Raw genomic sequence first — 23,861 nt, forward strand, 5'->3', positions numbered from 1 at the left:
TTCTGCACGCGCTCGCAATCGTCCAATCAGTAATCACGTCCTTCTGGAGACCTGCCCCAATCTTTGCTCTTAAAAACCGCAGGCGACAGGGTAATGATTAACAACCATACAGAATATATGTACACACACAGATACGTTCACATGTGCGGTTAATACACACTGCAATACCAGTCCGTTCCTTTCATGTGATGGTATTCACTCAAGAGGTGAGGGTTAATGAATAAGGCATGAGAAGTGTTGTGTTCAGTAATGTTTGTGTATAATAACCTCCATTCTGCCGCAGGCAACTAGCGCCAACTGATGACTGACAGCCTAATGGACACTCCGTTTGCGGGTGAGTTTGCTTGTGTGTGTGTGTGTGTGTGTGTGTGTGTGAACTCGCACATGACTGAGTGAAGTTTTCGGTAAGATACTAAGTTTGAGTTTTCATGTGAATACCTAAAGTTTAACATAAAAATTGTATCTAACTTCTGACATGCATTGAATTTAAACAATAAATAAATAAATACATTTAAATGACTGAAATAAAAAAAAAGTTTTTAAATAAAAACATTTTTTTTAATTTAAAAATAATAATAAAAATATGAAATAAGTATCTAATAAAATATAATAAAATTGATACATTAATAATAATATAAAATAAAATAGTCCGAATTGACAAGGAAATGGACTGAGAGCCGATTTATTTGAACCTGCGCCACTTGTACAAGCTCAATGTTTGAGCACATTCACTAACCACTAAGCCCAGGCTCTGATGACAAATAAGACGTTTTTGCGTTTAAAAGTTAAAGTCTGTATATGAACACTGCATGTATTAGTGTACCAGAGGAAGAAGATGGTGTTTACCCTTCCTCGGAGTGTGACGGAGATGTGGCGTTCCGTGCCGTGTTACTGATGAAGTTTCGTATTTCGTTAAAATACGAATCCTCCTTGTCCTCCAAGATGGCACTGCCACTGTCCAGCTCTGAACGGGGCGACGACATCGCCGTGCCTACGCATAAAATACAACATTTATTAAATAAAAAAATATATAACCATTAACAGTTGCTAACAAATGTAAATAAAAAATTATAAACAATATATATATATATATTAATATGTGTGTGTATACCTGATAAATTACCATTCTCGTGTTTTTTGAGGTGCCGGTCCAGGTTGGTTTGTTGCCCGAAGCAGCGGTCACACAGGTGGCATTTGAAGGGTTTCTCTTTGTTATGGATGTTACGGATGTGGCGCTGAAGATTCGATGAAATACTGAACGAACGATCACAGTACTTACATCTGCGGACACACAGACACATATGCACATAATTAGACAACACAATACACAGACACGAGAAATCAAACTCTCTCGCTTTATCTGTCTCGCACACACGCGGGGTGATTGAGTGGTCATGAACTCTTTGTCTCTAATCTTTGGCCAACTCAGTAACACTCAAACTCTCTCGTCCACATCCTCCCTCTGCCTTGAAAACGACTGCGTGTGCCAAGTCTCTTCACGCAGAATTATCCCGTATGATTACGCGATCGTATCTTCCCCTCGACCGTGGAGTTGTGCGCTAAACTGCGTCTCCCAGGAACCTGTTATCTCTCCCTCGCTCTCTCCGTCTCGCCCCCCTCCAAAGGCAACAGAAAAAATAGAAATTAAATTGTAGTTAAAGGCTGATCACCGGCTCGTTTAAAGCCCTGCCAGCACGAGGAGATTGAGGCTATCTGGAAAGTAACACAGCCCTGTACAAACCTCCCCTGTGGTCAGACGGACCACAAACGCAGTGTGTGCGCACGCCTGTTTCTGTGCAGTATTTTAATACTCCCTGAAAGAGTCTGAGGCCCAAACACGGGCCTAATTACCCAGCTGCCTTTGCTGGCCCACAGCTGTACGGCACTCATCGCCTCTATTATTCATACATACTTCTTTCAGTCTCCTTGTCTGTCTGTCCTTCACCCTCGTTGACTTCACCTCACTCTTTCCCAATGACAATAACTGCATGTATCGAAGAATAAATGGCGAAAATCACATTTACTATCGAGATGTATATGATATTTTAGGATTTTATTCAATTCCGTGACTTTTTCCTCCCCTAAAAATCACAAATTTAATCTCCATCATAGTTCCAAGTATTCACTGACAGAACATTTAGTCTTCTGTGGTGAATATAAGAACAGTTCACCTCAAAAGCAACCACGTTCTTGCTTTTCTACTCTAGAGTTTCAGAAGAGATCTCAACAATATCTCAAACTGTCCTCGATCTTTGATGACACACTCTCTATATATATTGTGTACAGATTAAACTGACATTATTGAAAAACACTGAAACAGAAATGACTTTCTTCTGCCAGTATATTTCAATATAGCTTTTTGGTGCATTAATCCATGGCAACAAATGGCCATTGCACGAAATAATACCTCAGTGATATACATCCGAATGGGTATCATTTCTGCAGCATACGGACCCGTGGTATTACCCATATCTGGTCAGTAATACTCCCGGATTCATCCGAAATTCTGCGGTGTATACAGTAGTACACTGGTCCATATACACCTCTTTTCATGCAGTGTCGACTATTTGCTGAGTGTGTGAATAATTGATTACATCAAACTGTATATGCAGTATTAGTGTGTATGTGTGTGAGAGTGTGTCACCTGTAAGGCTGCTCTCCTGTGTGTGTCCGTAGATGTCTTGTAAGGTTGGCCGAGCGTGGGAATATCTTGCCACAGTATCTATAGGGGAAGGAAACAGATCTCCAGGAACAATACTCAGCAATACACACACACAAACAGGCTTCCCAAAAACACCCTGCATTCCATGCTCAGTGCTGTCAACACTCATTAAACATCAAACACATGTTTACTGAAACATCTTATTAATTAAACAAACAAAAAGTTATTATAAATATGATCACTATAATACATTATATAATAAATACCAGTAATATACTAAATATGATTTATTATACTTTAGTTGATCCTATTTGAGGGTGTCACAAAATACCAGTATTGGTGACTGACAGCCATGATATTTTGTTGAGTTACTATACAGTTTGCTTAGTTGTTTGTTTACTTACTTTACACTTTACTTGATAAGCTAAAACTCACTTTTTATTTTTTTATCAGAAAACAAGACAGAATTTCTTATGTCATTTTACTTATATAGTAAATGCTTCTTGATTTAAGAGTTTTTAGATATTTGGACAGGAAACAAGACAAAAAGTCTAAGCATTTAAGAAAAGCATTTTCTGCAGTGTTAAATGTATGTTTTTAATGTAACCTCCCTTTAAATACTTTGGTCAGTTCAAGAAAAACTTATGCAATTTCATTTTATTTATTTGAAAAATTAAATTAAGCAGTTTCATGTCTATGTATATTCTTGTATTGTTCAACTGGTCCAGGTTGTTAAGGGATTAAGAAAGTAATTAGTAATAAGTAATGTGATACTTTTTAGAGAGAGTAATTAGTACAGTAATCTAATTACACTGTTGAGGATGTAATAATAAGTAGCAAGTAATTAACTATTTTCTAGTAACTTAGCCAACACTTTGTGTGTGTTATAATATATATATATATTTTTTTTTTTTTTTTTTGCTTCACTCATGGTATTTAAAAGGTATATAATCGAAGTGTTTTTTTTTAATACGATATGGCCATAACGTTCTAAGAGGACGTCAATGTTCATCATCCTGGTTACCTGCAGGTGTAGCGCTCTTTGCCCTTGCGTAACAGTGTCTCAGGAAGGGTGGTGGGTGGAGCCCGGAAGTCGAACATGGAGGGAACGGAACGCATGATGTCACCGCCGTCTGGCTTCAAAGAGCCGAAGGATTCCAGCTTTTCGGCCATGTTTTCAATCGCTGACATCTGCGAGAGACAGAGAAAAGTTTTATTACCTCATTGTGAGGTCTTTAAGGACACACATCCCACTGTGTTACCCGCATTTATTGACATGCAGTTGCATTCTACCACAGATGTGTGGGGGAAAAACGCTGACCGTGAACTTTCACTATCGGATAACAGTGTGAAATGCTTTCACTGATCTGTAATGTCCAATTTTGGCGCACAAACACAAATAACAATGCACGTTATAAGATGGACCACACATGTATGCACACACACACAGAGAGATTCATGTGGATAAGAACTGCTGCCAATGTACTAATTAAGCCTAACAGTTGCTTTCATCAGAAATGGACACACTCTCAAAGGGGAAGGAGCTACATGTGTGTGTCAGCCAGAGAATGAGAACAACATAAGGCCTGTGCGTGTGTGTGTTTGTGTGTGTGTGTGTGTGAGCCACACTGAAGAGCAGGAGTGATTCATGTCCTATGTTGGCCATAAAGCATTCAGTGCACAATATGAGCAGACAGCACATTCGTCAATATGAAAGATGTTGACATTACTGATCAAGGCTGAGACAGCAGTAATAATGATATCATAGGAAGGAGAGGGAGGGGACGGAGCTGAGGGAGGGGGGTGGGGGGTCCCTGTAGGCGAGCGGGCCTATCAACCACAGCGCAACAGTGAGGGCTTTCAGAGAGCACAGCGGATTTGCATTATTTCATGTGTGTATTGAATTTTCCCCTTTACTTATTTCAGGTTTTGGTGACAAATTAGTCCTGATTCACAGTGAAAGACATACATGACACACACACATACAGACTTGCATACATAAACACACAAAAAAGTCTGTTTCCTTCAGTAGAAAATACAGTAGAGAAGTTTTAAGAAAGAAACAAAGAAAGTTTATCTTAGAACCAATGGAGAGCCAATGTGGTCTTGTGTCTCCTGCTCAACAAGGTCTCAAATTGCGCTCAGATTTTCTGTCTCATTTCTCATCAAGTTCCTCCAAGACCAAGTAATCTGAGTTCTGTGTTATTGTAGGAAGAATGAACGGAATAGACAAAAGGTTGTTGACATACAAGTAAAATGAAACTAATGTGGATGGCATTGCTTAGACAATCTTGGAAAAATTTCATCTTGGAGATGTTTTGCAGTGTTTTCTTCTAAAAATCTAAGAAAGAAAGGGGATAAATCTTTACATTTACAAGTATTATGTGAAAGGAGAGGACAAAGAATGGGGCACTGAAAGAGAGAGAAAGATCAACACTCAAGATAATTTGGACGTTTGATGAGGAATGACAGCTGGGAGTTAAAGTTCTCCATTGGAACGTCAGGATCACATCCTCCGGGAGGATGTGAAGTGTCAGACCTGTTTGACACCAACTCTCTCTCCCTCTCTCCATAAATCACAGACAGAGAGGAGGGATAGAAGTGTATCTAATGAACTACTGTCATATGTCTAGATGATGTGCTGTCTCTCTCAACTAATGCTCGGCTACACTCTATTAGCATCTCGAACTCAATAAGACATTGTCATTTTTCACTTATCAGCCAGACCACTAAATCACAACACTTGGAGTAAACACATTTTTATCCAGTTATCTAATTATCTAAATGAGTGCATACACTATATAAATATTTTTCTGTCAAAGTAAATAAATAAATACTAAAATTAATATAAAAATGAATATATATATATATATATATATATATATATATATATATATATATATACATACTGAGATAAATCAACAATGTCTCAAACTGTGCTTATATTTGCCAAAATAGCAAAGTCTGCAATCAAAAGTTAATTTTAATATGAGCTCGAACATGATCTACACTATGCTATCAACATAAATTTTTATAGCTCTATGATTTCACAGCATGTCACCAATTGTCACATTTGTGTCTATTTTCATTTCTCCTTTGGGATTTTAGGAGAAACATTTGAGACAAAGTTACACGAACCATAGCAGACTCCATTAAGACTTCTGAGCTACGAAAGAGCAATAAAACCTTCCTCCGGGCCAGAGGTTTGGTCCAAAAAGTACATCTAAGTAAAAAAAAATGCATACACACATGCATATTTTATAGTCATTTTGATTGGTCCTTGAAGTCTAAACATATTACCATAGATTGGTATCTCTATGATTGCTGTAACAACTAAGTCCAAAGAAATCTGTGATCGGCAAGGAATGGACTTCCTGGATGGTTAAGTAGCCTTCACCCTCTCCATCTCTCTCGCTGTGGTAGGGCAGCTGTTGAGTTGCCCATTCTCAGTAGTGTGTGTCTGAGAGGCCCTTCATTAGTAAGAGCTTTTTCAATTGTTGATCTTATCAGGGTACCAGATGTCTTGGGTCTGGAAACCCCCTCTTGTGCTATCACACACGCTCAGAGAGGGGTCCCAGAGAGACTGTTACCCCTCCAGTGATGCGATGCCGTACGGGGAGTGTCGCCACCCCAAATCAGAGCCGTGGTCTGTTACTCTCTCTATGTAAATAATCAAATTCACTGCATTATCAGTGGTAGCCATCAGAAATAACAACTGTTCTGTCTGGTTAACACACACACACTGGCACACAAGAGCGGAGACATGAGTGCACCAAATGACACATGAACACAGCAGATTCATTCACACGGGCACAGTCAAAAGACATTCTTCCACTGTTCAACCAGAGTGGTTTCATTTGAAGAGTAGTTGTGTGTTTTTATATATATAGAAGATCAAATGTGCTGTTTTACTGTACTTAAATCCAAAAAACGAATCAATCTGTTGCCATGCACTGAACAAATAATGCAAAAAAGTGCAAAAGAACGGATGTTTACAGACAAAACAATAATCTTCTCTGAATGGAATTGACTTTGGACCAGATTTAGCTGTTTTAGGTATGATTTGAGCCACTTTCCACCATCGGGCCAAACCGTTTTCTTTGCTTAACCGTTCCATTCCGTGCCGATCCGGCCCAGCCGGTGCGGATATGGTTTTATTTTCCATTGTGGTGCTGATAACAGAGCTCTTTTAAATGTAATACAAATGCATCAGTCTTATGGAGTTAACAGATGATATGAGATGTAAATAGCGATTAAATTAAATACCTTTTATTATTAATATGTGTTTACGTCGCTCAAATAGCACACTTAGCCAGCTACAGAGAAACTGTTAGCCAGGCAACAGACAAGTGACCAATCCTGAGTTGCGACGTCACTACACACATTCAGCCAGCACGGTTCGGCACGGTTAGCCAACCGTGATGGGAAACCAGGGCTGAGAACGGTTTGTAGCCGTGCCGAACAAATCTCAAGTGGAAATATTTCTGGAGCCGTTCCTTATTGTTCCTAGAAGCTTTCGACCCGACGGTGGAAATGCAGCTTTGGTCCATGCATTTGTTTGTTTGAGTCATGCATTACACATGCTAATAGTGAGCGGCAGTGTACATGTACATGTAGCAACAGGGTGATTTGCATGAAATTATTAAGCATGTGAGTGTGTGTGTGTGTGTGTGTGTGTGTGTGTGTGTGTGTGTGTGTGTGTGTGTGGTGGAAGCACATGAATGACTTGGTTTGGAGTAACTTACCCATGTTCTCTGATCAGGCATGCGGAACTGGGGGCAGGACAGAAGGGAAACAGCATATCAAAATCAAGAATCAGACTGATCGTGTGTGATTATGCAATGTGATGTTTAGTAAAGGTTAACATCCCACACATTCTATTTTACTTTGTCCAGTGGTTGTCTAATTCTTTTTACTATCATTTTTTCTTCTTCTGGTGGAATGGAAGAAAATTATGGAATGGAAGAAAATAGAAAATATATTATTTCATCAAATGTTCTGAAGACTAATAATAAATAAAAACTATTTATTTAATAAATATGGTAAAATATGAATATAATACAACAACAGTAATAACAATAATATTTGTATCATAATTATTAACTAATTAAAATGCAACTGGTGTGCTCCGACTATAAAAGCATTGAAACTTTAATAACTTTAATAAAAAGTTATTAAAGTTAATAGTTTTTTTTTTTTTTTTACCAATCCACTTGATCTCCCAATGTTTGTATTGTGCTCTACTGCCTAGGCTAGCATCAAACTAATACAGTACATTGTAAACTGTATTTCCCATAATACGTCTGTGCTGTCAATAGTATCCCTGGTGCTGATTAGAGAGTCCAGTGAGCCTAGTGCAGTAAAGTGGATGCTGATAGGTCACCTCGTTAGGCAGTGTGTCAGGGACATGTGGATATTATCTCACACAGACACAAAGCATACACGGGGAATAAATCAGGCCAATGAAACAGCCCATAAAACACTGTCCTGAAACAGCCAGTAAAACACTACACCAGTAAGCGTCTATGTGTGCGTTTCAGGGTCTTTATGTGTACCAGACATGTGTGTGTGTGGGTTTATATGAGAACTATGTATTACTTTTACAGAACACTGATAGCGAACACACAATGACATAGAGCAGACAGGTTACTTAATACACACAAATGAGGTTACATAGACACTCAGGCACAAAACCACACGCTTATACTCTGACAAAATCACTCATTACACGCTGACACACACACACACACACACGCGCACACACGCACACACGCACACACGCACACACACACACACACACACACACACACACACACACACACACACACACACACACACACACACACACACACACACACACACACACACACACACACACACACACACACACACACACACACTCCATCCAGGGATATGGGTCAGTGTCTGGCAGTTTAACAGGGTATCATATTGTGACATCATAATCAAAGACACCCACACAGAGACGTGTCACAAAGCTCCCACCCTGCCTGAATCTCACATCTGGACCTGATCACTCAGTAAAAGAACCACACGGAGGAACATAGGAGTCGCTATGCTAATGCTAACACACTGGGGCCCTGTAAAGCTACTGCCAACATACTGTAGCTATTATGTTAATACTAGCATCATGAGGAGTTATTTGGTCAATACTGGAAATTGCATTCAATTGGACAAGTAATGTTATGTTAGCGTTTAAAATTGCTTCAGATTTGGTTAATGTACTGAACTGATTTTAAAGCTGTAAGCGATTTCTGCATCTGAAATACACTAAACTGAAATTTGTCATTACAGTAAAATAATGGGATATACAGGATGAATGTTTCCCAAACACTTCTCGTTTACACAAATATAAACATCTAGACTTTAAATGGTACTTTTTATCAGGCAATTGTGTGTGTAAAACAAGATGCTTGACGTTTTTACCGTGGAATTTACGCAGCACCTTTTTTGTTAACATTGGTGGGAACTAACAGATGAGAAAGCTTTAAAGTCATAGTGCACATACAGTACTTTTGATCTGCTTTTGAGTCTGGAACAGCTTGCGTTAACACTGACTGCAGTAGCACAGAAAGAGCCAATTGAAAATAGGCTAATGATTTATGCAGGACTATGGGGATGAGGTAGTAAAATAAAATAAAGTCAGCAGTGGGAAAATATTCTGACAAATCTCACCTGTGGGTGGAAGAGAAATCCAGGAGCCGGCCGCATATACTTGTCCTTGAGGACTTCGAATGGATCGTTCATCTTTCTCTTCTCAACCCTGCTGATGTTAAATTTCTATCAGTTCTCATAGCGAGTTTAACCGAACTAAATCTATTCCATTACTCTAACACAGTAGGAAGCACATGTGATTGACAGTACCTGTAAATGGGATCCATGAAGAAAGGCGTAGGTCTTGCGTGTTGGAGGGATGGGTCGGCTTTGGGTGGCTCTGGTTCCACCCTCTCTTCTCCAAAGACAGGGTTCTTTTTTAACTCTTCCCCTCTTACGCTCTTTCCTCGACTTCGCCCGCCAAGACTGAGGTCCAGCGGCTGATCCTGGTTGGCTGACTGTACATGTGAGGCTTCTGGTTTCAAAGGGCCGCAGGTGGCCGCAAGACGTTCTTCCTTCCGCTTGGTGGTGAGGTCAAAAGGTGATTCAGCATTTCTGCCCTTAAGTTTTTTACCCTCAACTGGAGGGCTTTCTGGCTCCCCTTTGTGGCCTGGAGGTCTAAGCTGCTCCCTTTCAGGGAAAGGATAGACTGATGGAGAAAAGGCAGGAAAGAACGATAGAGGGAACATGGAAGGGTATGGCAATGCCCCAACTTTTTTGTCTTGCAGGCCTGCAAGTCCAGTAGAACCAAAGTATTTCTCAGCAATGGAGGCAATTGCCTTGATCGAGTCATTAACGGCGCCGGAAACAGCCGTTTGCTCATCCAAAGACGGTTGGACGAGCCCTGGCACAGGGAAGTCCTTTCCATTATTGGTGTTACTACTACTACTGGAGCTAACAAGATTTGGGCTTTGGGCATCGCTGAACCCACTGGATTTCCTTTTCGGCCCTTTCCCATTTTCCCGCACTCGCACTCTTTCCCGGTCGCTTTCTGCTTCACTTTCCAACTCTGAACCCGAAGTGCTCTCCAGCTCACTCCCACTCGGAGTGCTGACGTCGTCCAGATCACTACTCTCCGACTGGTCGCTCATCTTCCCGCCGTGCCTTGGCTTGGAGACGGATCCTTCTCTCTGACGCTCCATGATCTCGCCCTCCCCGTTGAACGAATCCTTGCGTAAACTCTTCAAGAGGTCATGCGAGCCAGGGATGGGTGAGGACACCAGTGGACTCTTCCGTAGTTCAGTGCTCGGAGGGCCATTAATGGGTGATGTGGATGGGATTAGAGGGGGCCGGTGATAAAGTCCCGATGGGAAAAGTCCTGGAAAACTGAATGGGAATGCTGGAGGGCCTGCTGGGAATGTCAGCCCACCATGGTGCCGGTTTGTCCCGAAATAGTCTGCTAAACCAGGACTCCCATGGCTCATTCCAGCCAGTGCGGACTTGTCCAGGCCAGGGGTGCCAGGGAGGGCCATGCCTTGGGCAAATAACCCTCCTGCAGCGGCAGCGAAATGGTTTTTACCCTCGCAGAAGCGCCGATGCTTGTTTAGGGATGACGTGGTGCTAAACATCTGGCCACAGTCTTTGCACTTGATCTGAGTGCGACAGTCTGCGTGCATGCGCTTGTGGCGGCACAGATTGGAGAACTGCGTGTAAGATTTGTGGCAGACCTCACCTAGAGACAGTGAGACATGGACATACGGCATAAAAGGACAGTTTTGACTTGTCACACACATCCATTAACAAAACAAACAAAAATGCAGGATAAGCAAGGATGGCAGATAAAAGAATGCAATGTCACACGCAGGTGCACACACACACACACACACACACACACACACACACACACACACACAGAAAAGGACATCACAATGGCTCTATTTTAAGCATGAGAAGGAAACAGAGTTGAATGAATCCTCTCCCGCAGGTCCGTTCCCATGGACCAAGCGACGTCTCTGTCTATCATACACACACACACACACACACACACACACACACACATATCTCACATCGTTACACATTACTCAATCTTCACACAACATTCTTGAAAACTCATGATGGATCCTAAACTCTTGTTCATGTCATCGCACACACACTCCGTCCTAACGACAGTGTATACAGTTAAATCCCTAACGCACACTCTGAAAGTAATAAAATCACCCTATACATTACCAATCTAACACCTCTAGTGTGAAATGAGGCCTTTTAACCATCCGCATTTCTCATCATAATCACATATCTTATTGCAAACGTGACATTTTTTTTTAATTTATGGAAGCTAGGGAGTCTAACAGGGGGGTTTTGCTAATCCCTGTCAGATTGCATGAGGTGTGAGGTTCTACCGCGGGATGTGTTTATGGAGTCGGCCACTCACAGAGACTGATCAAGAGATGGGAAGTAAATATTAGTGCAAGGAAAAAGGAAGACTTAAAGATAAAGGAAAGAAAATTATTACTCACCCTCATGTTGTTCCAAACCTATATGACTAACTTTCTTCTGCAGAATACAAAAGAAGATATTCTGAAGAACTCTTTTTGTCCATTCAGTGAAAGTTAGTGGGGTTCAAAACAATATTGGACCCCATTGACTTTCACTGTATGGTAAAAAAGAAAGAAATGCTTTCAAGTTTGGACCAACACAAGAATGAGTAAAAAAATGAGATAATTTTCTTTTTTTGTTCACACACATATACTTACAACTTGGATATTGCACATTCAGGAAGCACAGCAGACATACACACACACACATCGCTTTATAATTGTGAACAACTGGACACACTCGGATGAACAGGTGTGAAATCTGGGGTGTGTGTGAGGGAAGATCTGTGGGCACTTCAGAGTGCTGTGTTTTGTCAGGTCTTAATAAACCGTAACAAAATATTATAAACACATTCCGCAGTGGTGAACAGCCAGTAGTAAAATAAATGTGAATGTTTGTGTAAAAGAGAGATTTTTCTCTTGTAGTTTAACATAATTAGCTATATTTTTGTCAATGTTTGTCTCAGTAACAAATGCGGAATGAAGTATATGAACACTTGCAAACCAAGGCACATGAGTGAGTTTATAGCTGTTTTCAAAACATGAAACCTAATAAGTGACTAATTTGGAATGCTGAAACGGAGTACAATTTGACAATGATATTTTATTAATACTTTTCAGTTTTGAATGAAATAAAGGTATATTATGAATTATTATAAACATAAGGCTATGGAGGCAGCTGACTAGAGAGCATATCTGTGCCTATGTGCGAATCAAAGTGCATGTGTGTGGTGTATTTGGTGTGTGTGTGTGTTGTTGCGAGGTCATTAAGTGTTGTTAGCTGTGCTTGTTCAAATGCTGATTGCTGCAAATGGCTGTGTGCTAGTCTCTGTATGAGCTGGGCTGCATGTGGTAGTGATTTTCCAGGAATGGAGTTAGAAAGCTAGTTACTGTCTGATATGTGGTGGTTGGTGGGGGGGGGGCGGGCAACGTCTACACGATCTGTGTGGGATCAGCACTCCGAGGGTCAATGCAAGAAGATCATTTGGGCAAAGTTCAGAGGTAGCAGTAGGGTTTAAGATGTTTAAAGCGCTATGAGGGAAAGTGAGGTATTTATGCAGGATGAGATTAAGAATTCAAGTCATTCGTGTATGAGTTTGGAGGTCAAAGGTCATGCACTGGTTTACTGACAAGCATTGTAAGAAAGTCTAGGGTAAACATGCATTAAGTGCACCAGAAGATTCAAAGCTGATACGATTATAAGAACATGACTTTGTTGGTATGTATAAATATAGTCATTAGCGTTTACTCTAGATTTGACCTGAGAATCAAAAGAGTCAGGTGTTGGAAAGTGAACCATCAGTTATCACACACCACAGTGTGCACATGAACAGAGACCACACACGTACAGTGCAAACACACACAGTCAGTAAATACAGTGCATCAAACATCCTAGCCTGCAAAAAAATTAGTTTTAGGTTATAGCAAATGAACACAGAATCACACAATCACACATTCGTATTGAATTAAAAAAAATATTAATATTAGAATAAATATTAACTAGATATAAATATTAACTAATAATATTAAACAATTTAACATTATTATTAATAATAATAATATTCATAATAATTAATATACTGTATAATATTAGTATACTTGTTGGTTATTGGTTATTTAAATCTCAGTACCCTGTGTTAAAAACAACATGAGAACAAATTACCCCCATTTTATTTAATAATGCACATTCCTGGTCTTACTGTGCATGATTCATCAGTGAATGATTTAAAAAAAAACGTAATCTCTGAAACAGCTTCACTTCTTTGACTGCCACTTTTCAAAATCGAATTAATTCCTGATGAATAAAAAAAAAGTTTTTTTTTCTGCCTGAATATTGTTTTTCTGTGAAATGTGTCATTTTGGAAGTAAAATGGGAGTAAATGCTGTTTCATGTTGACTTTAAAAAGTGCAAGATCAGGATGACATCAACATAAGTGCTGGAAAACTCAGGCCAGCCGGAGAGCTCCACCAGTCTTTTTAAAAAAAACAAGATTTCAAAAAACTTTTGATAGATGCTTTTATTTAAAGTGCATTGAAGGTGTAGTTGTCTTTAACTATACGACTATAAAAAAGTGGAGTGGATCAATCTAGAATCCGGAATCAAACATTCAGACTTTGGCAGGCATTTCAAAAGGATGCTGGAGCTCTCCAGCTCTGCAGTGTGGTGTTCAGAGTAGAAAGCATGCAGACTTACATATGAAGGGTCTGAGTGACTTACATATGAAGGGCTTGACGGAAGAGTGGATGTGTTTGTGTTGTTTAAGGCCTGAGGAGGTGGCGAAGGTCTTGCCGCAGTCAGGGCAGGCGTGAGCTCGAGCCCCCACGTGCTGAGAGCGGATGTGCCTCTGCAAGTTACTGGGGTCTGTGAACACCTGCTGGGTAAAGAGAGAGAAATACAGGGAGGAAGTTTACATACACAGCCCACAGATATTGGACTCTGGATCTCAACTGGGTTTGCTTCAGGATGTAGATACTGTACAAAAGTAACATCTTTGTAAACATCTATAGGCTTATGCTCTAAAGTTTGACTGGATGTACAACCTTTGACGTATCACACAGAGAATGTTCACCTCCATTTTATACATTGATAAGCCTATTTATTTTGCTATTATTGGTTAGTTGCTTTTTATTATTTGCATTTAGCACTGTTTTTTTCCATGATGCAATGACTGAGTTTGAGGTAACAGATTTGGGAAAAGTGAGCTACAGTAAGAGACACCTGTTTTTGCACAAATGTCTTTGCTAATGTCTGGACTCTACCTTTGAGCAGTTTTCACATTCGTAGTGCTTGCCGTTGTCATGTGACATCTGGTGGCGAATCAGGTTTGATTTCCAGTTGAAGGCCTTCGGGCACTGATCACACTTATACTCTCTCTCGTCGGAGTGAGACAGGGAGTGAGTGTCCAGACTGAGAGAAAAAGAGAAAGACAGATTTATTAGATTTCATCATGTTTGGGTTCAAATCGGGACGGAGCCAAATTTCTTTAGAGACATCCCCGGGATGTTCTCAAAAGTTAAAAGCATGTCTAAAATAAGGAAAATAATCTTTGGGGAATGGTTAGAGTTAGTCTGTAGTCAGTTAGCTTCATATAAGGGACTACAGTTGAAATTTAGCTTATACGATTACAATATTTGTGTTGGGAACAAATAAAATCAAATCAAATCAAAATAGTACTATAAAAATAGCAGTATAAAAATACCTCTGTGCATCAGGAAAGACCTGCTCGCACTCCTTACACTCCTGTGGTGAGCGGGGTAAGTTTAGAGGGAGTGAGTGAAGGTGCAGCGGGTCGAGATCAGCATCGTCTCCAGCGCTGGGCAGACCCTGTTTAGACAGCTTGAAGCCGGAGGAAGGCGGGGGACCGCATGCATGCTTCTGATGGTCCAACAGCTCTGAACCAGACTCGAAGTTTAGGTCACAGTCCTCACAGCGGTACTGGCGCTCCTCTGCAGGACAACACAAAAATTGAGTTAGCAAGCAAGTGTATTCGTGTGTGTGTGTGTTTATGTGTGTATGAGTGCAAACTCACCGTGTATGTCTGGAGCCATGGTCTCACATGAAAACTCCTCAGCCTTCATGAACAGTAAGAGTTCCTCACCCGGCTGGACCTCTCGGACCACACGGTAAAAGATCTGGAGAGAGAGACCGACGTTACACATGGGACAAAACACTGATACATTACTTTTTTGAAAGAAAGCAATACTATTATTCAGCAAGGATGCATTACACTGATCAAAAGTCACAGTAAAGATTTCCTTTTCAAATAAATGCTGTTCTATTGAACTTTCTATTCATCAAAAGAAAAATTCCATAAAAATATTAAGCAGCATATTTTACGAGCATGTGAAATAAATAAATGATGATTTGAAACGACAACACATTTTGATGGACAAACAATGATGGGAACCTGAGCTCGAGTTTGTGTGTGTGTGTGTGTGTGTGTTTGAAAGAGATGGTGTTAAGGGACCTATCTGTTTGACACACACACACTTCCTGTGTGAACACAATAGGTAGTGGGAGAAACAGTTGTGTTATTTAGATGGTGTTATTTTTGGCAAGCCTTGAAGGCATTAGACGGCTCACTTCCTGTGCAGTCAGGTGGTGACAATTGAGCATTCTTATTAGAGATGTCACACAATCAGACAGACACACACACAAACTTTCTGATAATATGATAAAGGCAATAGTGAGTTGGAAACCTCTCGGAAAAGCCAGAGTCATTATGTGTGTGTGTGTGTGTGTGTGTGTGTGTGTGTACACAAGACCCAGCAGGCCATGGGGGACACGGAGGGACAGAGTCGCGCTCTATTGTTTAACAGGAGAATACAGGGAACTAGCAGAACCCTCAAGACGACATGAGAACAGAGTCTCTCACACACACTTTCACAGCCCGTCTACCCCTTCTGGTGCCTTCCTGTAGATCTCTGATATCTTGTACTTGTAATGTCACAACCGACCCTGTTTCTTTGCGTGTATGTGTGTTTTTATCGCTCACACTCGCGCACAAAGGCAGGGAGCAAAGGGCCACAATAATATTGTGAGTATGAGACAATGGCAGAGCTGTTCAAATGTGGTGTGTGGGGCTGTGGGGTGAATGATACGGGCACACACACTCATACAACTTGTTGGCCGGGGACGTAGCGACCCAGCCAAGCTCAGAGATCAGGGGAGTCACTCCTGGCAACCCCTCCTGGGCCCTGGCCTGGATCCTCAGTGCCAAGGGTGAGTGCCAACCTGCAGGTCTTTTCAGATGCCACAGAAGAGTGTGTGTGTGTTTGGCTGCGTGCACAAACACACACTCACATACTACGTTCTAAGAATGAATGTGTCTTATCAGGAGGATTTTTGAGCGGTAACCAAACAGAAGGTAATATATCAGGATGAGTGATACAGTGTCACTATAGCCAGACAAAACTGACTCCAGAAGAAGCTAGATGTGACAAATCCACTCTGGATGTTGTTAGATGTCTATAATGAATGTACTACAAGCAAGTAAATAAAGTTCCCAAAGGTAAAAAAAATAAATTATAATAATCCTACAATAAATTAAACAATACTTTCAGAACATGATAAACGTTTTCTTTTGTAGTTACCAAAACCTCATCCATTCTTCCACTAATTCCTTACAATTAAACAAAAATAAAATAAATAAAAGAAAAAAAAAAATTCCTAAAATGAATATAACAAAATGTGTAACCAAAATAAAGAAATACTCCCTGGATTTTCCCAAATGTATTTTTTTTATATATATAAATATGGACCATTCTTAGTAAATATACTAAACGTAAATAAATAAATACTCCCTTGCTGGAAGTTCTCAGATAAAAATGACTCAAAGGCTAAAACACATTTATTTATTTATTTATGGAATAGGATTTAGGTTATGTCTATATCTATAGTCATTATAATTATGGAATGTTCTCATGGGGTTATGAGCAGCAAACTTCTGTATTCTGTATAACAGGTCGCATCACTTCTGGGTTTAGGTCTTTTCTATGTGCTTCTTTAAATATAGAGCTGTTTTAGTCAAGATGCCTTCAAAGGATGATGAGCATAACTGATGCCCATCACATATGCAGAGTGATATCTGAACGTTATTTTATTTTTCTTCCTCTCTCTCCATCAGTTCAAACTGCTTTTTTTCAAACAAGCAGATGCGATGAGACCAGTCTTCCTGTTTGTTCATGTGATGTTCAACAAAGCCTATTAGATAACCAGGCAAACGTGTCTGGGTTAGAATGTCACTTGGGTTAACTAACTGATAAGTGAAGGTTGTAAACTTATAAGCTTTCAGTGGCTTACAATAACAGATTAAGTCAATTGAGTCTACCTTAAACAAACACACACAAACACAGAGTCAACAGACCAGGCCTATCCCAAACCAAGACCTCAATCTACATGGAGATTTAATATGATCCTTGTCAATCTTTGAACCATACAAAGAAGTCAAAGTCAAGTCCGTAAGGGTTTATCCTCAGGTCTCATCACTGCACGACTTTAAGAGACACAGACACTTGCACTTTGAGGGCACTCAGAAGTGCACTAGATAATCGTTACCTTGACTTCAGCGATTACTGAAGCAAACAGCGCAAGACTTTCCTCTCTCGTGTTCCAAGTAAGAGAGGTCACTTCATATACAAGCACCACACACACACATAGCTTGCCTCTATTGTGTAAGTGTCTATGAGAAACGGATGTTAGTCGACTGATGTCCTGATAAACAGGTCCATTAGATCCTTCGTTCAGCACTGTAGGAATGAAAAACACTCTCACACCGACCAACGCCTCACACTAAAATCCCCCTTTCCCCTTGTCCAGTGAAAAGGTGACGAGTGATAATCAAGTCGATCAATATCTGTCCAGCCATGGATTTTGTTCCTGTTAACTGTTCTAAGTAATACTTCAACTAAGAATAGTTAAGCATTAAAAATCCAAATTTAAATTATTTGTTTCACGCTCAATCTTTTTTCTCATTTTAATTGTTAAATAGCAAAATCAAAACCCATCTGGTAGTTTGTCCTGTTTATTGTTCTAGGTGACATATTAAGGAATAGATTAAGAGTGTGATTTGGAAAAAGAAGAGCACATTCTTTCACCTCCACGTAAACCGAATTTACTATTCTTCTGAAAACTGATAGCAGATAACAGTCTTTTGTATCTCTCTCTCCAGGTTTTGTCGCTATAAGGAGGTACAGCGTGATTATAAAAACATGTGGGTTGCCGGAAGCCATAAAGTCTAAGCTGAGCTCTTTGTTATGACAAGGTGTCATAGTTTAACAATTATGGCCCATATCATAACGCTGTGTCTGAACAGGTTCTCTTCCTCCGTTTCTCTCTCTCTTCTAGTTTCTCTTTATGTAACCCTTTAGAAAAGTAAAATATTTAGAAAATCTAGACCTCCCAGCCATCATATTGTCTTGCTCTCTCACTCATGCGCTGGTCAAACATCAAAAACACACTTGAGATTGAGAAACGTTTTGATTAGATTCTTCTAGTGGATCTCATTTTGTAAAGCTGAATATGGAAAAGTACAATTGGCCTGTTTAACATCTGAATGCATCCTCATCATACGTCATTTCACTTGAAAAGGCCGACTGGTGCTTCAAGAGCCCTTTGTTATCTGCAGATAGGCAAATGGTAAGTTAATTTCATAATGACTGTGTCCACTGAATATCTCACAGTGTGATTTGGATGCCCAGAAGAGTGTGATCTCACCAAGATAATCCTGATTGCATGATTATTCATCCTTGCTGTGTAGTGGTTCAAGAAAGCAAAACATAACTTTAACTCAACCCAATCCAGCTAAACGTTACTTCAATGTCTCTAGTCCAGATCAACTCGCTCTAAATTGAATCCAGTCCATCTCTTTACTCGTCACAATTCATTCTAGTCATGTTAATTTAATCTTAATTTAATCTAGCAACTCAGTTTGCCTCATCTTAATTTTTTTCCAGTCCAAGTCAACTCAATGAAAATAGGTTTAATCCAGCTCAACTCAGCTCATTTTAATTGAATCCAGCTCAGCTTGGCCTAACCCTATTTCTGCTCAATTGAATCCAGCACAACTCAACACAATTTAATCTCAATTCAATTCAGACCAACTCAACTCAGTTTACAATTTAATTGAATCCAGTCAAACTCAGTTCAGTGTAACTGACTATAACTTTAATCCAGAGCATCTTAATCCAACTTGATCACTCAATTTCTCCTCAAAATATGGACATAAAAGCTTTTACTTTTTAAAAGTTATCAATTTAAACATGCAAAACCAGACCTCACAGAATTGGTTCAACCATTAAAGGAGAAAATAAAAGGTAAACAGTAAAATTCTGTAGTGTGTAAAACACTGAATGTGACTCATTTCTCTCTCTCTTTTTGAGAGTCTCTGTCTTTCACTCCACGAGGATTCAGGAATTTGTCGTCCCTCATATCCGAGTGCAAAGATACAAAATGTGTGATTATCATCATGCTTGACCGAGAGAGTGTGTGTGGGTGTGTGTGTGATCCCGGCCTGTGGTCCTTCACGCTGCAGGCAAGATATAAAAGACCAAAACACAAAAACACAGTGACACACACGTAGAACGATAATACAGAAGGAATCCGCTATTAAAGATAGCAGAAACACCTTTAAACACTTCATTATGTTGGCCATGCAGGTGCTCAGTGTGAGTGTGTGTGTGTGTGTGTGTGTGTGTGTGTTCTCCACGTACCTGCTCATGTATCTGGCAGGCTGTGAGGTTGTGTTGGTGGGTGGATGGAGAGATCTGGACGTGCCTTAGCCAGCTCCTGCTATCACATACGCTCCCATCCAAACCTGTCTGCTCGCCCTGACAGAGAAAGAGAAAGAACGAGAGATCAGCCTTTGATCTTGAACTTTTAAAGATTACTGTGCAGTGACTAAAATCTCATGCCACCCACTGAGGCAACACAGATAAGTCAAACTTATCGTAACACGCACACACACTTTCTCTAAAACACTCATACAGGCTCTGACAACATCTTCTTTGCACACTTCACTTCTCTCCCTCTCTTCAGCTTTACTGTCTAGTCATCAAGCGAATGTCACAAACAAAACAAAATCCTTAACTTCATCTTAAACATCATCTAGTGGATCTGCTCACTGACGTCTGTTCACGTAAGTTTTACACACCAACACCACAGTCATTTTTCGAGTAGTCTACTGTATAATCCAGTGTTGTTTTGTGAAATGGACAAAATTTATTTTAAATGCATACTATAATTTTTTCAATGTAGTTAGTCTATTTCATTTTCAGCACATATCCATGTCAAACATTTGAACGGTTTTACTATTTAAATACAAATTTAGATGCATTTAAATGGAAAAGCTTAAAATGTTGTGCATGCAAACAAAATGATTTTGCAAAGACAAAAGTATTTCATAAAGACAGACTTTCAAGTCAGCGCTACACTTTCTGCCAAACATCTCGAAACAGAATAACGGGTTTATCTTTCCAGAGCTGCCAAACAGTTCACGTTCTTTCTCGCTCTTTCCATGATGTGAAACAAATATGAACACATTGTTAACGGAGAAAAAACGCGACAGATACTTTTTAATTGCAAACGAAACATTTCTTTAAAATTTTGTCCCTGAGTTTATTAATTTAAGGTCAAATAAATCAAGTGGATCAACACTGATCCTCTCATACACCTCACACACTTAAAAAAAGAACGATAGGAACAAACAATTTGGGTTAAAATAAATAGACAAACCGTCAGAAAACATGCAGGCTAGGCTATGTAGCAAAAGTGCATTTATCTAGTCTAGAAATGTACTGTTAAAATAATGTTATTTTTTTAGAAAAAGAAAAGTTTTTATTTCACACTAAACTCGTAAAACTAGAAACATTTGTAAGCTATAATTACTTTCTTTTTTAATATTCTATTGTCTTATGACAAGAACCCATCTGCTGCTTTCATTGAACAAAATTCGTTTGACGAATGCACACAATTGTTTCAAACAAAAATAAAACGTGAAATATCGCTACGAAAATAAGTTTACTCAAATGCTAGTGAGGAAAAGTCAGTAAAATGTTACTCCGAAAAATACCCCCAAAATTCTACAAAAATACAGAACGTGAAGCCCAAGAAAAAAAAGCTAAAGATCTTAGCGACACACACAAGCAAAGGCGTTTAAGCGTTACGCTTCAGAGAAAAGAACCGAAGCCCTTCGTTTCGATACAATTAAACAAGTTCAAAGGTGAAGGATGAATGGACTTTTATTTGACCATTAATTCGCGGCTTGTCAGAGAGAAACGTTGATATAAGGACATAAACCGCCTACCTTAAGAACCCCACGGAAATCTCACTGGGAAGAATGAGTCAAAGAAACGCCAGCAAAAAACTCACAACAGCCCCGAAAGAAGCTTGTACGCGCCCGTTGTGTTTTGCGGCATGTATCCCGTGTCTCTCGCTGAAGAGAAAAAACAATCACCGCCTCTTTCCTCTCGCTTTGCTCTTATCAAGTGGACGACACGCTAAATTTCCCCGCGGACAAGAACTTTGTCCAACTTCAGTCCGTTCTTCCCACGGCTGAAAGAAAGTCCCCAGGTGTTGATCTGTCTGACTGGCGGTTTTATTCACTGTCCCTCTTCCTGGCATCGGAGCGCGAGCGCAAGAGTGTGAACAAGAAACAAGCAGGAGGAATCGTCCACCTTCAGTGATCCGAACGTGTAGGAGTGTCTCTGTCTGTCCCGTTCAAGTGGATCCTCTCTTGTCCCATGCGAGGGAGATGCGCTGAGGAGGAGGAGGAGGATGATGATGAGGAGGAGGGGGGACCTGTCTCGCGTGTCCACCGGTCGGAAGTTGCGCTAGGCTCCCCCGCGCTCGCGGAGATGCGAGGTCAGCGCGAGGTCGGGATGGGGCTGCTCTTGGATAGACCCGAATTTCCCCGCTTTGATGAAGCCATCCAGCAATCATGAAATCAGCGGCGTTTTTCTCTCCCAGCTTGCTTTGCTCGCGGGGGAAGGACGCGAGAACGAGGGAGGCTCGCGCAAGTGCAAGTGCAGTGAGGTGTAACTCTGTTCCAGTGTTTTCTTAAAGCTAAATGACGTATAACTAACATTACGACTAATTTAAGAAATAACATTTATGTTTAGCTTCAGTAAACACAAAAATGCTATACTTTAACTCTTCAAATAGTAGGCTAGGCTACTTTTTTTTCTTCTTTCCCCCCTCATGCACATTACACCTGCTCCCACTCACGAGCCCATGCACGAAAATCCTCTCCCATTACTTGTCATACACAAAACACTCATTATTTCACGATTTAAAAAAGAAAGTATTTGTTTTATGAGCAGGAAAATAATTTCCTACCATTTCAACAAAATTAAATGCGTTAAATAAAGACATTTATGCGGTCATTTTAGATGCACTTTTTGTTTTGCATTATAAATATTAGCCTACTTAAAAATAAAGGTTCATCAAGTGGTTTAGCAATTAACACTCTATTTTATAAACCACCCCCCTTTATCAGAGTTGCTGAAGGACTTTAAAACCTTAAACGACTTCTTATCAGACCCTTATTTTTTAGAGTGAGAAAAGAGACATTTTCTTGGAGTCCAGGGCATGCAAGAAGCACAGTCCATTGACGGGACCCTAATGACTCTGATGAAGATGAATATGCTTCCCTGGCCTATCTTTGACATTGAACTCAAGGTCCAGATAATGTCCATTGTTAAATGAAATCGCAGGGCAGACGCGGAGGAAGGACAGGAAAAATCATGTGTAAATACGGCGGCCCTCGCCAAAGATTCCCATAGACCCGCGCTCCTTGAGAACCGCAAAGAGACCCCGGTCCGCCGCGCATCGATTTCCTGCCATTCCTCGACTTGTCCATTGTTGGAAGCCTTTTTAATTTAGCCATAAATTGGGAAAGCTCAAGCTATGAGCTGTTCTATTTTCTCCCTGTCAGGATGAGGGATTTGGTTTATGATGCATTGTGTATTAAATACAAGTAATCTGGGAAAGTGATTGCCTGGCCTCGCCGGGGTCTGATGGAGGCTGGTGATAGAGGCTCCTCTCAATTGTTCTGAAAAGGAGGAAGCGATAGCAGATAAACAAAAAGGGCCGGTGGTATCTGTACCAAGCCAGGGGTAACACGGGGTAAGAGAGCCCACGGGGCAGGGGTAACTCCTGAAGAGTCGCTTCTCGTCCGTCCCAGTAGATGGCGTAGTGAGCCGAGTTAAAACAGTGGAGGGAAACTTTCCGCTTTCCTCAGGAATGAAGTTGCATTTTTTTTGCATTGGTGACACGTTGTTTAATGTCATAGGTGTAGGGAGAAACCTGCAGGCACTATTTGAATGGGCACAAATGTTTAATTCGATATATTCGTGAAGTCGAGAGACTGTATTATAGAGAACTGCCCGCCTCTCGCTCTCTCTGGAGGGAAGCGCATCAGTCAAGCGCGGAGCTGTGGAGAACCGAGACCGGGAGTCATTTCTTTTCACGGCTGGGAAATTGCTGCACACTACGCCGTACACATTAAGGCGTCAAATTGCTAGATGGAACATGAAAGATTCAGTTGTATTGCCTC

General features: G+C 40.4%; 1 protein-coding gene across 14 annotated transcripts in view; it reads right to left on the reverse strand.

Annotated features, from left to right (window-relative positions):
* Nucleotides 1–23,861, reverse strand: part of mecom (MDS1 and EVI1 complex locus) — a 176,600-nt gene that overhangs the window by 5,704 nt on the left and 147,035 nt on the right. Inside the window, exons 1-13 of one of the 14 annotated variants that reach the window (XM_081371011.1) lie at nucleotides 21,612–22,032; nucleotides 20,020–20,136; nucleotides 15,339–15,441; nucleotides 15,009–15,255; nucleotides 14,569–14,716; nucleotides 14,027–14,183; nucleotides 9,545–10,946; nucleotides 9,356–9,443; nucleotides 7,408–7,434; nucleotides 3,687–3,853; nucleotides 2,645–2,722; nucleotides 1,124–1,281; nucleotides 847–991 (exon numbers count right to left, since the gene is read on the reverse strand). In XM_081371011.1, coding sequence (XP_081227137.1) covers nucleotides 847–991; nucleotides 1,124–1,281; nucleotides 2,645–2,722; nucleotides 3,687–3,853; nucleotides 7,408–7,434; nucleotides 9,356–9,443; nucleotides 9,545–10,946; nucleotides 14,027–14,183; nucleotides 14,569–14,716; nucleotides 15,009–15,255; nucleotides 15,339–15,387 — 2,666 coding nt within the window. In that variant the 5' untranslated portion in view covers nucleotides 15,388–15,441; nucleotides 20,020–20,136; nucleotides 21,612–22,032. Of the gene's footprint in view, nucleotides 1–846; nucleotides 992–1,111; nucleotides 1,282–2,644; nucleotides 2,723–3,686; nucleotides 3,854–7,407; nucleotides 7,435–9,355; nucleotides 9,447–9,544; nucleotides 10,947–14,002; nucleotides 14,184–14,568; nucleotides 14,717–15,008; nucleotides 15,256–15,338; nucleotides 15,442–20,019; nucleotides 20,137–21,611; nucleotides 22,033–23,861 lie in introns of those variants that run through there. The other 13 variants (XM_081371009.1, XM_081371007.1, XM_081371008.1 and 10 more) reach the window with 13 other exon arrangements.

Source organism: Scardinius erythrophthalmus (genome assembly GCF_964197995.2).
Source record: "Scardinius erythrophthalmus genome assembly, chromosome: 7".
Classification (NCBI taxonomy): domain Eukaryota; kingdom Metazoa; phylum Chordata; class Actinopteri; order Cypriniformes; family Leuciscidae; genus Scardinius; species Scardinius erythrophthalmus.